This window comes from Rhagoletis pomonella, unplaced genomic scaffold, assembly GCF_013731165.1.
Source record: "Rhagoletis pomonella isolate Grant_MI unplaced genomic scaffold, Rhpom_1.0 Rhpom_scaffold_00001, whole genome shotgun sequence".
In the NCBI taxonomy this organism is placed as follows: Eukaryota; Metazoa; Arthropoda; class Insecta; order Diptera; family Tephritidae; genus Rhagoletis; species Rhagoletis pomonella.
The window spans coordinates 60222414-60238112 of record NW_023458555.1 but is presented as its reverse complement, the minus strand read 5'-3'; the positions used below and the strand labels follow the sequence as shown (position 1 = coordinate 60238112).

The following is a 15699-nucleotide window of genomic DNA, read 5'->3' as shown; positions in this document are numbered from 1 at the left end:
GGTAAGACAGATCGTGTCAGCTGACTCGGGTTTACGTACCGGTAGGTTTACGTTCTTGACTAATTTCAGCTTTAGTGCTTCATGAGCCAACCCGTTGTTTTTGTACGATTGCTACAACCTGTAGTTATTGAATCATGAGTCGAAGGGCTAAATTTGAACGACGATGGCTACTTGGCAACCCTCAAGCACGTGGCCAAGAAAAGCGAACCAAAACAAATACTGCAAAATTGCTAAAATATCAATTTGTCGTGTTTATCTCGAATAAATTAGTATTTGACGAAAATTGTGGTGCTTTAAAAATGGCTCGTAGAAAATGGACCGAATTAGAAAAGGTCTCGCTGTCCTCACCTGTCCTAGAAGCCTTAGCTAGTTTTGGATTCGAGAAGACAACACCTGTCCAAGTAAGCAATTGTTTTTCTAAAATAGTAATTAAAAAATGTTAGATTATTTGCATGTGTCATTTATAGAGCGCCACGATACCCCTGCTGCTAGAGCGAAAAGATGTTAGTGTTGAAGCGGTAACTGGCTCTGGGAAAACATTGGCCTTTTTGGTGCCCATGCTAGAGATGTTGCAACGACGACACACTGATATGCCATGGAATCCCAAAGAAATAGGCGGTCTAATTATCTCGCCCACACGTGAATTAGCATATCAGATATCTGAAGTTCTAGCTAAATTTTTGGAGCAGGAGGATTTACAATACTTGCGTCAAAAATTGTTAGTGGGTGGCAGCAATTTAGAAGAAGATATTAGCGCATTAAAAAAAGAAAGCCCTAACATATTGGTTTGTACTCCTGGTCGTTTAGACGACATATTCGAAAGAAAAGGCGATCTCAACCTTGCTAGCAGAGTGAAGAGTTTGGTAAGCCTTAAAATTGCATATGTATGAGCAAAATATGATAATTGTGTTTTCCAATAGGAATTTCTTGTGTTGGATGAAGCTGATCGACTACTTGATTTGGGGTTCAAGGCAACAATAAACAATATTCTTGGTTATTTACCTAGACAACGTCGCACTGGCTTGTTTTCCGCTACGCAAACAACTGAAGTAACGGCTCTTATTCGTGCAGGCCTTCGAAACCCTGTGAGAGTGTCAGTTAAAGAAAAGTCTAGTATTAGTACTCCGGCAAAATTACAAAATTTTTATAAAATAGTAGAACCTGAGGAAAAATTTTTAGCTGTATTAAATTTTCTACGTTCACCACTGTCTGCCCACGGAAAGGTAATGGTATTCTTTCCCACCTGTGCATGTGTGGAATACTGGACGACAGTAATACCACAGTTTTTGCCCGAACGCTGCATATTAGGCATTCATGGTAAAATGAAGAACAAGCGTAAAAATATTGTAGAACGGTTCAGGCAAGTAACAGACGCAGTGTTACTTTGTACTGATGTTCTGGCACGCGGTCTGGATGTACCTGAAATTGACTGGGTAGTGCAGTGGGATCCACCAGCAAGCGCAAGTAGTTTTGTACATCGTGTGGGGCGTACAGCACGTCAAGGTAATGAGGGAAATGCTTTGATATATCTTCTGCCAAGCGAAGATGCCTATATTACTTTTCTAAAGATAAACCAAAAAGTCGATCTAAGTGAACTACTGGGTTCTGATCACAATCGTGATGATTTAAAAAAAATACTGCAAACACTGCATAATCTTCAGGTAAGTTTACTAATTTCCACGAATGCTTAGATCTTTTCTTATAAGTTCTTATTTCTTTTTTAGCTGAAGGATAAAGATATTTTTGATAAAGGAACTCGCGCACTCGTGTCGCACATACAGGCATATACAAAGCATGAATGCAATGCAATTTTACGTTTAAAAGATTTGGACCTCGGGAAAGTGGCTACAGCCTATGGTCTGCTACAAATGCCACGCATGCCTGAACTAAAGAACTGTGAAGCAATAAATTTCATTGGACCAACATTTGAGATAGATATAACTAAATTAAGCTATAAGAATCCACAAAAGGAGCAACAACGCCAAGAAAAGCTCAAAGTCTATGAAGAATGTGGTGTTTGGCCGCGAAAGAAGAAATTCAACAAGCGTACAGAATCATGGGAACAAACAAAAAAAGCTAAAATGGATACTAAAACAAAAAAAGATTTAAGAAAGGCGAAAAAACAGCGGAAAAACGATAGTGGGGCGCAAAACGATGCGACAAGTGCTAGAGGAAAGAAAAGGAAGCCACAATACACAAAACAAGATCTGGAGGAGCTGGCTAACGACATAAGATTATTCAAGAAGTTAAAAAGAAATAAAATTACAGAGGAAGATTTTGATAAAGAAATGGGTATTGAGGATTAAGCTAATTATAGGTGCAATCCCGTATTCCTCGGACTCGGACTAGTAAAACTCAAAAACTAAAAATTCGCTCAGAGCAAGAGAGTAACATTGAAAAGTACGGGATCGCTTTCTAGTAAAAAATGGTAACTTCTGTCAACTTCAACATAACCTCTAAATTTTGGTTGTAAATTTTTGCTTATTTTGAATGTAAACACACTCAGCTCACACATGTAAATAACCAAAAATACTTTCAAATTCATTAGAATCCACTTAAACAAGTAATTAAATACTTTTCAACATGAATTAGCAGAGTGCACTTTTCTTTTGTTTACAATTTGGTTGCCAAACACACTACAGCTGATCGTTTGACACATTTACCAGAATTTACCAGCAAAAAATTCTCGGACTGAAACTGGTAACTTCTGACAGAGAGAACCGTATTTACTCTCTTTTTTGTCCTCTCAATAGTCGGAGAACCGAGTACGGGATCGATTTCCAGTAAAATCTGACTGATTCTGACTAGTCCGGACTCGTACGGGATCGCAACTTATATCGCCTTATAAATGGAAACATACTAATTTTGATTTTAGTTCAAATTAAGATGTTTAATTGTCAAATGCGATATATCCACTAAAGATTACAAATTTTAGAACAAAATACCGGGACATGCAGTTAGTAGTACTCACGTTAAAGTTGATGCAATTTTGCATACTAAAAGCATAGCAAGACGACAAAGTTGATTCGGATTAACGGCGCGATTGGTCTGATCAAAAATGTGCCTTGACAGATAGCAGTTATGTGGATTTCAAACAGCCGCGAGGTCGCAGGTTCAAGTCCCGGGCAGTAGAATATTCATTTAATTTTATTCATTCAATTATAAATTCTATATTTTTTATGTTGGTTTTAGCTAGTTCGTTTTGATTTTTTTAGTAAAATTAATCTACAAATTTAAATCAACTAATGATAAACTTAAAAATTTTAAATAAAATAAACCAAACGGAAATAAAATAATGTAAAATTAAATATATAAAACAAAATTAAAAAAGAAATTGTTTTGGCAATCGCCCCAACTGAGGATCGAACCTGGAACTAGCAGGCTTGTGGTACGCAGCTCTCGCCACTCGGCTACGCGGATGAATGAATCGACCGCTTTGCTTGCTGTGTTTACATTAGGCGATTTTCCAGGCAACTTTTAGTTGAAAGCAAGGCACATTGAACAGGTAGTATCAGTAGAGCAGCTGATTTGATTTTCTTCAAATTATTTGGTCTCGAAAACTTCCAATATTTTTTATTTATTCTCACAAAAATTCTAAATTGTTAAAATCTGTACGCATGTCAAATCTTTCCATACAAAACAAGCGATTGAATAGCACCTGAGAGCGCAAAGTGACAGTTCTCCTGAGAGAAGTTGCAAATTCTTGCTGGAAAAATTTTAGCCAGCAAGAATTTGCAATCACGAAAAACATATGATTGTGGTACATGGTTGCATTTTTGTCTACGATAATTTGAATAAATAAGTTCGTTAAATTTAAAAATGTATATATACGATCGATTTTTTTATGAAAAAGGAAGTAAATACTTGTTGAAATAATTAATTTAGTTAATTCCAATGAGTTTGACTTAACTCGGCTGAAATAAATTGTATTCGCAATCGGAATGCAATTGCAACCAGAGTCAATTTAAGAAACCCGATAGCTAGTACGATAAAGAAATTGAAATGTATCTTAAAAAAAAATCAGAACAAGAAATATACATGTATATCCTGTTTTTGTCCATATGAAAGAATTTTCAAAATTCTGTAAAAATTTATTATGTTTGAAATGCAACCTTGGACACCAGCTGGCAGGGAATCTTGCAAATTCCTGCAAATTTGCGTTCTCAACATGAGAAAATTTGAGAGAATTTTTTCTTATTTTCTCATATTTTGAGTGTTGGATAATTCTTGCTGGATTTTCGACGAAGAAACCTAATTTAGAAGCAAAAATCAACAGTTTTTGACACTTTCGATACCAGAAGCAACAACAAAATTCACGCAAATGTTGTTTTTGCTCTAATGCTGCTACCTGTTTGATGTGCAATAATCACCTGGTGTGAACGGCGGGAGCGTAGAACACAAAGAATTCGCAAAACTAGCAAGGACCTTGTTGTTGTTGTTGTTGTTGTAGCGGCTACAACAACCCCGCCCAGATCGGTTGGTATCTCAGTCGTTGTCGTCAAGTTCCACTAACGGCAACCCTAGGAAGCGTGCAGCTTCTGTGGGATCTGTCCACAGGGACAAGGCCGTTAGGGTTGTCGGGTTTTCCGGGCATGCGAAGAGATGGTTCGAGTCATGTGGGGTCTCTCCGCATGCCGGACATTCGTTCGGCACATCCTCATTCAACCTACTCAAGTAGGAGTTTAACCTGCTGCAGTAGCCGGAGCGAAGTTGTGCGAGTGTAGTGCGTGTCTCCCGAGGCAGATGAAGCTCTGTCTCGTCTATGTCCGGGGGTGGTATGCCTAGAACGGCATTCACAGGTCTAGAGTCTACATAACTCGAGACTGAGTCCCTGTGAATGCCGTTCAGGGCCTGTCTGTACGCTGTCGGGTCCAGAGGTTGCTTAATGAACCTCTGGACTTCGTCCGTCAGTTCATATAGATGCCTCCTGACGTGCCTAGGCGAGGGCTCCTCTGCAAGCAGCTGTCTGCTTGGGTGGCCACTTCTGTGGCTCCCGATCAGGAACTGCTTGCAGAGCATTATATTATGCTCCTTAACTGGGAGCATTTGCGCCTCGCCGTGCAAGTGGTGTTCAGGCGACATCAGGAGGCATCCCGTCGCTGTCCTAAGTGCCGTATTTTGTACCGTCTGTAGCTTCGTCCACTGCGTCCTACTAGTCCCTGGCGACCACACTGGCGCTGCGTAGTTCAAAACCGGCCGGCCTATTGCCTTGTATGTTGCCAGCAACGTTTCTTTGTCTTTGCCCCAAGTACTGCCGGCTAGCGACTTGAGGACCTTGTTGCGGCTCTGTACTTTATTGACAATAGCGGTTGAGTGCGCAGAGAAGGAGAGCAGGCTGTCGAATGTTACTCCGAGTATTTTGGGGTTATTCACCGTCGGAATTGGTGTGTCATCGACGTGAATCCCCAGCGGTAGCCTGACCTCCTTCGTCCAGGTTGTGAACAGGGTCGCGGAGGATTTCGTAGGGGAGAGGGCTAGACACTTTGCAGTGAAGAAGCGAGAAAGTTCAGAGAGATAGCCGTTTACTTTCAAACACAGGTCATCAATTCCATTCCCAGTCGCCATGATCGAGCAGTCGTCGGCATAGGAGACAATCGAGACTCCCTCTGGTGGTTGAGGGAGCTTTGAAATATAAAAGTTAAACAGTAGCGGGGAAAGGACACCACCCTGAGGAACCCCCTGTTTTATTTTTCGCTGCTTACTCGTTTTGTCTCTAAATATTACCGACGAATGTCGACCACTCAGATAATTTGCCGACCACCGTTTGAGCCTCTGTGGGAGAGAGGAGGGCTCTATATCTTCTAGCAGCGTGGAATGGCAGACGGTGTCAAACGCCTTTGACAAGTCCAACGCTACTAGAATCGTTCTCTCACAGGGACGGTTGCGGTTAAGGCCACGAGTTATCTGAGTTTTTATGGCGTTAAGTGCTGTTGTTGTACTGTGCACTTTACGGAAACCATGCTGATGCTTCGCTGGGGTCAGGTGGTTTGTGAAGGGAAAGGAGTGTAATCGGACGATACGAATCTCCTTTGTTGGCGGGTTTCCCCGGTTTGAGCAGTGGGACCACTCTCCCCACCTTCCAGATGTCTGGGATGATGAGAGTGGCCATTGACAGGTTGAGGACCTCCGTTAGGTACGCTACCCCCGCAGGACCCAAATTTTTCAGCATCAGCATGCATATTCCGTCGGGACCCATGGCTTTGGAGGCTTTCGCCTTCCCGATGGCCACCTGAACTTCACCGCAAGTGAAAGCAAGGGGGCACAAGTTGTTGGCAGTTTGTGCAGCCTTCTGGTCACTCGACGCTTGGCTTTGTCTACCGGAGGATGCAGTATGAACTGCCGGCTAAAATAGCTCGCGCATCGCTCCGGGTCCGACGAAGCATGGTCGCCGAAGGAAATTTCGACTCTGTCGTCGTGCTTCGTCGGATTAGGCAATGACCTCACGGTTGACCAAAGCTTGCTCACACCAGAGGTGAAATTACAAGTCTTCAGGTGCTCCTCCCACTTCTTCCGCTTATGTACGTTTACAAGTTGCCGAATCTCCGCGTTGAGATCCCTGATACGGGGATCTCCGGGATCGGCCTGACGAAGGCTATCACGCTCATCAGTTAGAACAGCCGCTTCGGCAGGGAAGTTTGGACGTGGGTCCGATATACGTCCTGCCGGTATGAAGCGAGCTGCAGCAGCAGTGATAGCCCTGCGGAACTTACGTTCACCGAGATGGACGTCGGTTGGTGTGGGGAGCGCTGCGAAGGTGTTTTCGGTAAACTCCGCGTAACCTTTCCAATCAGCTTTGGAAAAGTTGATATAGGTCCGGTGTTTGGCGGAGGCAAAGTCGGTTGGTTTATCAATCGAGATGACTATGGGTAGATGGTCTGATGCTAGAGTCAGCATAGGTCGCCACGTTATGCTGTTTATCAGACCAGCGCTGACGATTGTGATGTCTGGCGAGCTACTGCAGTTACCCATAATCCTGGTGGGTGCGTCGTCGTTCATTGTGCAGAATGTCGAATCGTCTATCTGCTCAGCCAAGTCTGTTCCCCTACGATCGTTTGACAGGCTTGAGTGCCAAAGATCGTGGTGCGCATTAAAGTCACCTACTACCATACGGTTTTCACCTCTGAGGAGCGCACCTATATCAGGGTGATATCCTGCCGGGCAGCAGGTGACAGGGGGTATGTATATGTTAAATATTTCGAGCTCGACTTCGCCTGACCGGATAGCGATGCCCTGACATTCTAGGGTGGTATCCCTGCGGTCGATGTCTGTTTAGATAAGACGATACTGCACGGTGTGGTGCGTGATGAACGCTAAGCCACCATCATTATCTCGCTCGCGATCTCGACAGTGCACGTTGTACCCGGCGCAATTCAACAAAGTTGAATTGCTGTGCAACTTCGTCTCTTGGACCGCAGCTATTAATATACCATGCCGACACATGAAGACGGTTATCTCCTCAATCTTGCTCTGTAGCCCGTTACAGTTGAATTGGAGGAGCTTCATGTGGTTCGGGAGACGTGTCGTGATGTGGGGTGTGAGTGAGGTGTATGTTCTTGCCGCCGTTGGCTGTGTGTGCTGCTGAGGTGATTGCCGCCCTATGGTGGTGGTGGGGGGCGTCGCAATTGACGTCTGCGCAGCACGGGCCCTCGAAGTTCCCCGTCCAATCTCGCGTAGTACGCAGACCTGAACATGCCCTAAAGTGGCACCAGCCAAGGCAGGTGTTGCACTTGACTGATGTCACATTACGGAATATTCTGGTCTGACATACCGTGCAGATTGTAGGGGGAACCAGGAGTTGTTGGCGGCGGCGTGTGGGTGGTGGTGCGGTTGTGTGTGTTATGTGGTCTGTGGTGGCTGTGGTACGGTCTGTGGTGTTATTATGTTGTTGTGTTGTGGCGACTGTGTGTGGTTGCTGTGTGAGTGTGTGGGGCTGCACGGGCGGACTATGGTTTGCCGTGGAGGCAGCTCTGTTTGAGCAACAGGGGGCCACGTACGACGGGTTCCACTGTCTGTGTGTCCGTAGTCCCGAGCAGACCCTGAGGTGACTCCACCCCTCGCAGGCATTACACTTGACTGAGGTGGAGTTGTGGTGTAATCGTCTTCGGCATACACAACAGGTGTATATTTCTGGCCCAGGGTTTGACTCGATGCCAGCCCTGAGTAGGAGAATGCGTAGTGAATGTTGCCCTATGGACGGACAACTTCTGAGATACTTCGCCGACCTAAACGGGGTTAGATCGCCGAAACAACAGCCCTTGGTCGGGTGAAACCCGAGTCATTCCGGTACGTAGAACCGGCTGTCGTGGGACCTTGTCGTCGATAATGCTGTCACCATACTAATTCAAATAAGTACTTACTCAATTTAAATTGGACTCTTATCTGAATTAAGTTGCGTTCCCTAACTCGCAAGTTGCAAGAATTTTAATAAGCTGCTCTAGTGTTTCATGAGGATTTTTCTGGCTCTAACTTAGGGCCGGGTACTCAATGTCTGGTTAACACTAATCTCCGGTTAAACATCGTTATCGACTCCATGTTATATACATGGAGCCGAACACGTCGATAATGATGATTAAACGGAGATTAGTGTTAAGCAGACATTGAGTAACCGCCCTTACTCTACTTTTTGTTTCATGAGCCTGCGCTAAGAGCAACTTAGGGCCGGTTGTTCAATGTCTGGTTATCACTACCACTACACTATCGACGATTTCGACATCATGCATATAACATGTGATCGATAAAGCAGTCGGTGTACTTAACCGGAGCTTCTACCTCCGATTTGTGTTAATCAGACATTGAACAACCGGCCCTTAGAAAACGTTTTTTTGCACCAGCTCTTTTGATGGAGTAACTTAGAGCAAGCAACTGTTTTGCGAATTTCTGCCTGAAAAGTGTTTCATGAGATTTCTGATCTGAATTACTCTATTGTTTTTTTTTTTACAGCTGCTCGATTCTGCTCTAACTTGACCTGCTCTGCACCTTTTTCGGTCTCAATGGGCCTCCGCACACTGGAATGCTCAGACCGCCTAAAACAGATTTTGTGTGGATAAGAGGGAGAGTTCGAGTTTACCTCGCTCATTTCAGTCCGCGAAAATTTCGTTTTGTTTGCATGTGCCACATGCAAGATCACAAGATCACGCCTTCCCGAAAGAAAGAAAAAAGTTATTTTCTAGCTGTTGAAATCTCGACACCATCTTTGTTGTAAGAAGTAAACAACGAAGAGAACAAAAAAAACGCGTAATTGTTGGATGCATGAATAATCATTTTTATTATGCAAATTCTTCTATAAATCATGTCGTTGTGTTAAATTATTCTTTACCGTATGTGTGCACACGTTGTCACAAGCGAAAATTAAGAAAATTGCAGTAAAAAGCTACCACCAAATTGTAAACAACGAACAAATGTAAACAAACGGCTAATGTCAAAGTCGCCCAACTGTTTTTCTAAATGCGATTATAACGGGCTACTAAGAAGAAAGCGTGATCTTGTATTTTTGGTTCATGGTTCATGTACATGATTCAATAATAGTAAGGTTTTGTAATAAAACAGTCTTCTCGCTTCCACACATAAAATCGGCTCCTTTACTTGTGCAGAATGTTGCTTAATCTACAGTTTCTAATGATATTAGTAGTAAAACCAAAAATTCTTCATACTAAATATTCGTGAGCATCACCTTCGTTTGCGTAATTTTCTAGAACAAGTGTAGCATAGCGACCGTTTAGCTATAAAATAACCAAAAATACCGATTGATAGAACTTTTTACGCCGATTTGAACGATACCAAATTTATTCGGCGCAGATAATAAATAAAGAAAATATAAGAGGTTTATTTGCTTTATTTATTTGTATTTTTTATTATCACTAAATTGTTGAAATCCAAAAGTAGATAGTGACAAAATATGTAATATCAAATTAAAGGTAATAACTTGTAGTTTCTAAATAATATTAATTTCTTTACCATTAATTATGCAGTTTTTTCAAAAAAGGTTATTTCATGAAAAAATAACATTTGTTCGTTTTTTAGTGGTTTTGGTTTAAAAATACAAGAAGCTTTAAATTATGTACACCAGCTGAAAGACAAATTAATTATCTTTATGGTGGCGTCATTAGTTTTTTTATCGGTTATACCTACAGTTCGTAAGATACAAATATTTAAAAAATTTAAAAACTGAACTGTAACCTTCCAGAACGTCTAGATTTTTTTACTTGCACCAAATGATTTTGGCATGGTTGAAATGAGCATAAAAAGTTCTATTGATCTGCAGTTTTCGTTTTTGCATAGATGAACGGTCGGTTCCAGGAAATGATGAATAACTTAAATCAAAAATGCACATATTTACGTATTGTTTAGTATTTCCATTATAACACCAAATATATTGCAAATTCGCATAGAATTAATAATACACCTTTACTTTTAATTGTATAGTTTGCGTACTTTTTGTAGTACCTTTCTACTACCGTTTTCGCAAAAGGCCATCACATTCTTCCCCTTTCTCCTACTTCCAAAATACAAATCTAGATAAAGGAGTGTCAAATTTTAGCTGTCACAAATTACACAACCTTGTATTATTGAATCATGGTTCATGTATATAAAACTGAAACTTGTTTTCGGCCGACTGCCCAGCCCAGCGTGCGTTTGAGTGGAGGACTGCTCAGTCCGACTGAGCAGGCTAATGTGCTCAGGCCCAATAAACACAACCAATGTGTTTTTATTCCGCAATCAAGGGGATACAGCCAATCCAGGATTCAATAATACAAGGTTAGATAATTATCCCTTGCAATCCCTTGTTTCGAAAATGGTAGTAGACAAGTACGCAAAGTAGGCAATTAGTAGTGAAATTCCTTTTGTAAATTCTAATGTATTTGCAGGAAATCTGGCATTTTAAACGTAATATTGATATATCTACGTGAATTACGTAATTTATATGCTGTTTAGGGCCGGTTACTCAATGTCTGGTTAACACTAATCTCCGGTTATACATAGTTATCGACGTTACCGACTCCCTGTTATATACATGGAATCGAAGACGTCGATAACCATGTTTAACCGCAGATTAATGTTAACCAGACATTGAGCAACCGGCCCTTAGCCGTATAAAAACTGCAAAATGACTCAAAATTAAAATAAGACTACTATGAGATTGATGTAAACCACCAATGCTTAGGTTTTCATCAGTTAAATATACTTCATATGCATATACAAATAAACATATTTCACAGAAGATTATACTTTTATTTCACAAAGAAGCAACACGGTGCCACTGCTAAGGGAGCGGTGCGAGAGAGACAACTGTCAGTAATTTGTGAATTGTGCGGCTTGGCGTTCAGTCATTTTAATATACCTATGTACATTTATTTCAGCGGTGGAAAATATATTTAAAGTATATATAAAAGCTTTGTGTGCCTTCGTTTCAAATAGAAGTAAGTAAAAATTGCGATAAAAGTTGTTTTAAAACCGTGTATATTTAATGCATCTTTTATTGTGCAGTTGCAATTAAAAATTTGTGAATTCTGCGGCTCGGCTTTCGGCCATTTTTATTAAAATTGCATTTTGCATTCAGCGTGGAAAATCAGCTTTGTGTGCTTTCGTTCCAAATAGAAGTAAGTAAAAATTGCGATAAAAGTTGTTTTAAAACCGTGTATATTTAATGTATCTTTTATTGTGCAGTTGCAATTAAAAATTTGTGAATTCTGCGGCTCGGCTTTCGGCCATTTTTATTAAAATTGCATTTTGCATTCAGCGTGGAAAATCAGCTTTGTGTGCCTTTGTTCCAAACTTACAAGTAAGTAAAAATAGCGATAAAAATTGTTATAAAACTATGTATATTTATTGTGCAGGTCCAGTCCAGTTTTTGTGTGCAGCATTTTCGTTCGGTGGTGGAAAATCGTTTTGCGAAGCTTAATATTTGCAAGTAAGTACTGTATTTTACAAATAAAAATGAAGAGGCGTACTTTTTATAATAATTTGTGTGCTGAAAAGAAAAGTTGTGAGAGAAGTGCAGAAAAATATAAAAGGCTGCCCCAATTTGCCGATTCGGATTGGGGCTAGTGCAGTGCCACTGCGAATGCGCAAAATACTAGCGCGGATATTTCATTTTCTGACTCCGATTGCCGGTCGGAAAATGAAATAGAAATTATACCAACAGAAGAAAAGTGTAAGGAAATAAAATTGTGGGCAATTGAAAATAATATTTTACAGGCGGCACTGACCAAATTGCTTTGTGTACTTAAAAAAATTGGTGTTAATGATCTTCCCTTGTGTGCGAAAACTCTTCTCCAAACTAATAAAAATAAAGCACATATTCAGTCAATTGCTGGAGGAGAGTTTATGTATATTGGCATACAAAAGAACTTTGCGTCCGATTCGTTTACGTTTTTAAATGAAAAAACTGAAGTTTTAATAGACTTCGGAATAGATGGTTTAAAATTGTTTAAGAGTTCCAACAAAGTTTTGTGGCCAATTTTGTGTTCAATTGTTGGACTTCCAAACGAAAATCCTTTCACTATTGCCTGCTTCTCAGGAAAACAAAAGCCAGATAACGTAAATCATTTTATGAAAGAATTTTGTGAAGAAGTAGCTTATTTGAGAGAAAATGGCTTGAAAGTTGGTATGTTTAACACCACATTAGAAAAATTTAGTATCCGTATTTTTACATGCGATTCGCCGGCGCGTGCTTTTATAACTAGTGTTCAAGGTCACAATGGGAAAAATGGCTGCCCTAAATGCAGTCAAATCGGCAGCTATGTAAATAAGAGTGTGTTTTTCTAGACACACAAGTGACCTAAGAACAGACATGTCTTTTAAAAATAGAGTAGATAAATCTCACCGTAATTTTAAATTTTTACAACAACAAAATATACTTGAAGCAACAAATTTTGGAATGGCTTCTCAATTCCCCTTGGATCCTATGCACCTTGTCGACTTAGGTGTGGCTAAAAAACTGTTACATTTGTTACTCAAAAAAGGAAATATTACCCAAATGAATGAAAAATTTAATTTCGTTTCTCATTGGGTACCATCTGAGTTCGGAAGGGTGCGTAGAAATTTAGATGATATCGGGAATTGGAAGTCCACAGAGTATAGGCAATTTTTGTTGTATTCGGGAATATTCGTATTAAAAAATAGCATTGATGACGATTTATTTTATCATTTTATTTTATTGCATGCCAGTATACGCATTCTCTCTTGTGAAAAGTCCTACAAAACAGAAACCAATGTAGTAAAAGGATTATTACAAGATTTTGTTAGTTCGTTTGGAAATATATATGGCGATCATTTGATAAGTTTTAATATTCATGGCCTTCTTCATTTACCTGATTGTGCTAAAGAATTCGGACCATTAGATTCTTTCTCCGCCTATAAATTTGAAAACTTTATGCAACGTATGAAAAAAATTATAAAAAGTCCCACTAATATATTACAGAAAAGAAAGAAAAATTTTAGAACAAAAGCAATTAAAAATTGGACAATCCTAAGAAAGAGAAAGACTCGTTTTGTTTTAGCGAAACCCTGTATTTATTTCAATATATAGTCCGAAAAAAGTCAGCTAAATATATTGCTCTCAACACATGATTTGGTAACTATAACCAAACAATGTAGCTATAACCAAATCATGTGTTGAGAAAAACATATTTAGTTGTGTACATATGTATGTTATTTATACAATTTAGATGATCCAAAAACCTGACATGTTGGCACATCATAAAGCCGTTAGGGAGACGAAAGTGCTCACCAAAAAGGTGCATCAGATAATATGCAAAATAAGTGGAGAGACTGGAGAGGATCTCCATAATGAGCTCAACGACATCCTGCCTATGATGTCCATTGACGCCGTTTTTGACATGGAGGAGAAGCTCCATGATACAACCTACCAGGACGCGGTTGTAAGTATTGCTTTTGCTGTATATTATATTACCTGTTTATAGAACAACAGTTTTTTTCTTACAGTCTTCGTACTTGTACATAATGAAAGGAGCCACCGGGGACATTGATTCAGTTATTTAACGAATTTTTAGCGACGAGGTCCTCGGCTTGTTCAACTGGGACGGACGTTGCAACAAAAAGGCCCTGTCCAAGCTAAAGCTAGTTGGCCCTGTTCTTTTTGGTAATTTCTGTAATTTTTCGAATTTATTAAACAGTTTTACATTGAATTTGTATTCCTTTTTCGGCAGACATTTTTAAACTCCAAGGAAGAAAGAATAACTTTTGAAAAGGAAGTAAGAAAATTAGTGGAATTAAGTCATAATCGCATTAAGCAGAAAAAGTACTTGTCCAAACAAAACATTAGTTTGTGAATTGATCAATGATAACATTTCGATCTATACTTATACTTATAACTTATACTTATACTTAACTATACTTATACATATACTAATATTTATAATAACATAAATATTTGTATTCTATGTATTTATGTACAGTGGCTCAAAGCCAAAATGGAAAACACCAAACATTTTTTCTTTTATAATATTTACAAAGATTTTCATGTTAAATAATTTCTGTATTTTTTTTTAATATAGTACAATATACAAAAACCATGAAAGCTAAAATTCCAAAGTTTGTACAAAAACTAGGAAAATTCGACAAAATTTTCATGAAAACTTCTAACTTTTTGATCAGTTCTTTCAGAAATATTTCTGGTTTGCAGTTTTGTGCCCATTATACGTTAGTATAATGTGTAAGTATTTCTAAAAAATCTTTTTTATAAACAAGATAGAACTTTTCATTAAAACTGTCGAATTTTCCAAAAAAAAAATTTTTAATATTTACAAAGTTTTCATGTTAGATCATAGAACAACAAAAACATAAAAGCTAAAGTGTACAAAAGCTAGGAAAATTCGACGAAATTTTCATGAAAATTTCTAACTTTTTGATCAGTTCTTTCAGAAATATTTCTGGTATGCAGTTTTGCTCTCGTTATACTTTAGTATAATGTGTAAGTATTTCTAAAAAATCTTTTTTATAAACAAGTTGGAAGTTTTCTTAAAATTTTGTCGAATTTTCCTAGTTTTTTTTTCAAACTTTGGAATTGGGTTTGGTGTTCTATGAGCTTTATTTTTATTAAAAATTACAATAATTATTTAACATGAAAAAAGTTGTAAATATTAACAAAAAATTGTTTGGGGGTTTCCATTTTGGATTTGAGTCACTGTATGTACATATTAAAATATACATAAATATGCATATATACACTTGTGATCAGCTAATTAAGCCAGCAATATTTTGATAAATTTTGACTATTTTTCTTTTGTTTATTTAATGTTTATTATTTTTCCATAAAAGTCTAGCTTATTATATAACAAACACCATATAAATCCACATTTCAAACTTTGCGCAAAAATTATGAAACATCTGCAAAGTTTCAGCTAAATATTCAGAGGACCTTTTTTACTCTCTTTTTTGTCCTCTCAATAGTCAGAGAACCGAGTACGGGATCGATTTCCAGTAAAATCTGACTGATTCTGACTAGTCCGGACTCGTACGGGATCGCAACTATCAGCCTCATTCTGTTGCCCTCACAAAAATCACCACACTCACTATTGTGAGGTTTCTGACTATTGTGAGGTTATCCCTATGCTGGCGTAAATTCGAAAGCTCAAACGCTCACAATCGTCAGAAAATTTATGATGTACGAATGAGACCCTCACAAGAGAAAAACAGCCGATTATTATTGAGCAATTGAATGTTTTGTTAATTTTCGAT

General features: G+C 39.0%; 1 protein-coding gene and 1 long non-coding RNA gene across 2 annotated transcripts; both read left to right on the top strand.

Moving 5' to 3' along the window:
- Nucleotides 1-70: 70 nt before the first annotated feature.
- Nucleotides 71-2390, top strand: LOC118746798 (probable ATP-dependent RNA helicase DDX55 homolog). Its single transcript, XM_036480711.1, has 4 exons — nt 71-401; nt 468-863; nt 921-1661; nt 1725-2390. Exons 1-4 carry the CDS (start codon nt 135-137, stop codon nt 2304-2306), a joined length of 1986 nt encoding a protein of 661 aa, XP_036336604.1. The 5' UTR covers nt 71-134; the 3' UTR covers nt 2307-2390.
- Nucleotides 2391-11268: 8878 nt separating this feature from the next.
- On the top strand, nt 11269-14971 carry LOC118746791. The gene is made up of 5 exons (XR_004993893.1): nt 11269-11779; nt 11835-11908; nt 13668-13880; nt 13945-14101; nt 14169-14971. It is a non-coding gene; the product is annotated as an uncharacterized LOC118746791 (long non-coding RNA).
- Nucleotides 14972-15699: the final 728 nt, after the last annotated feature.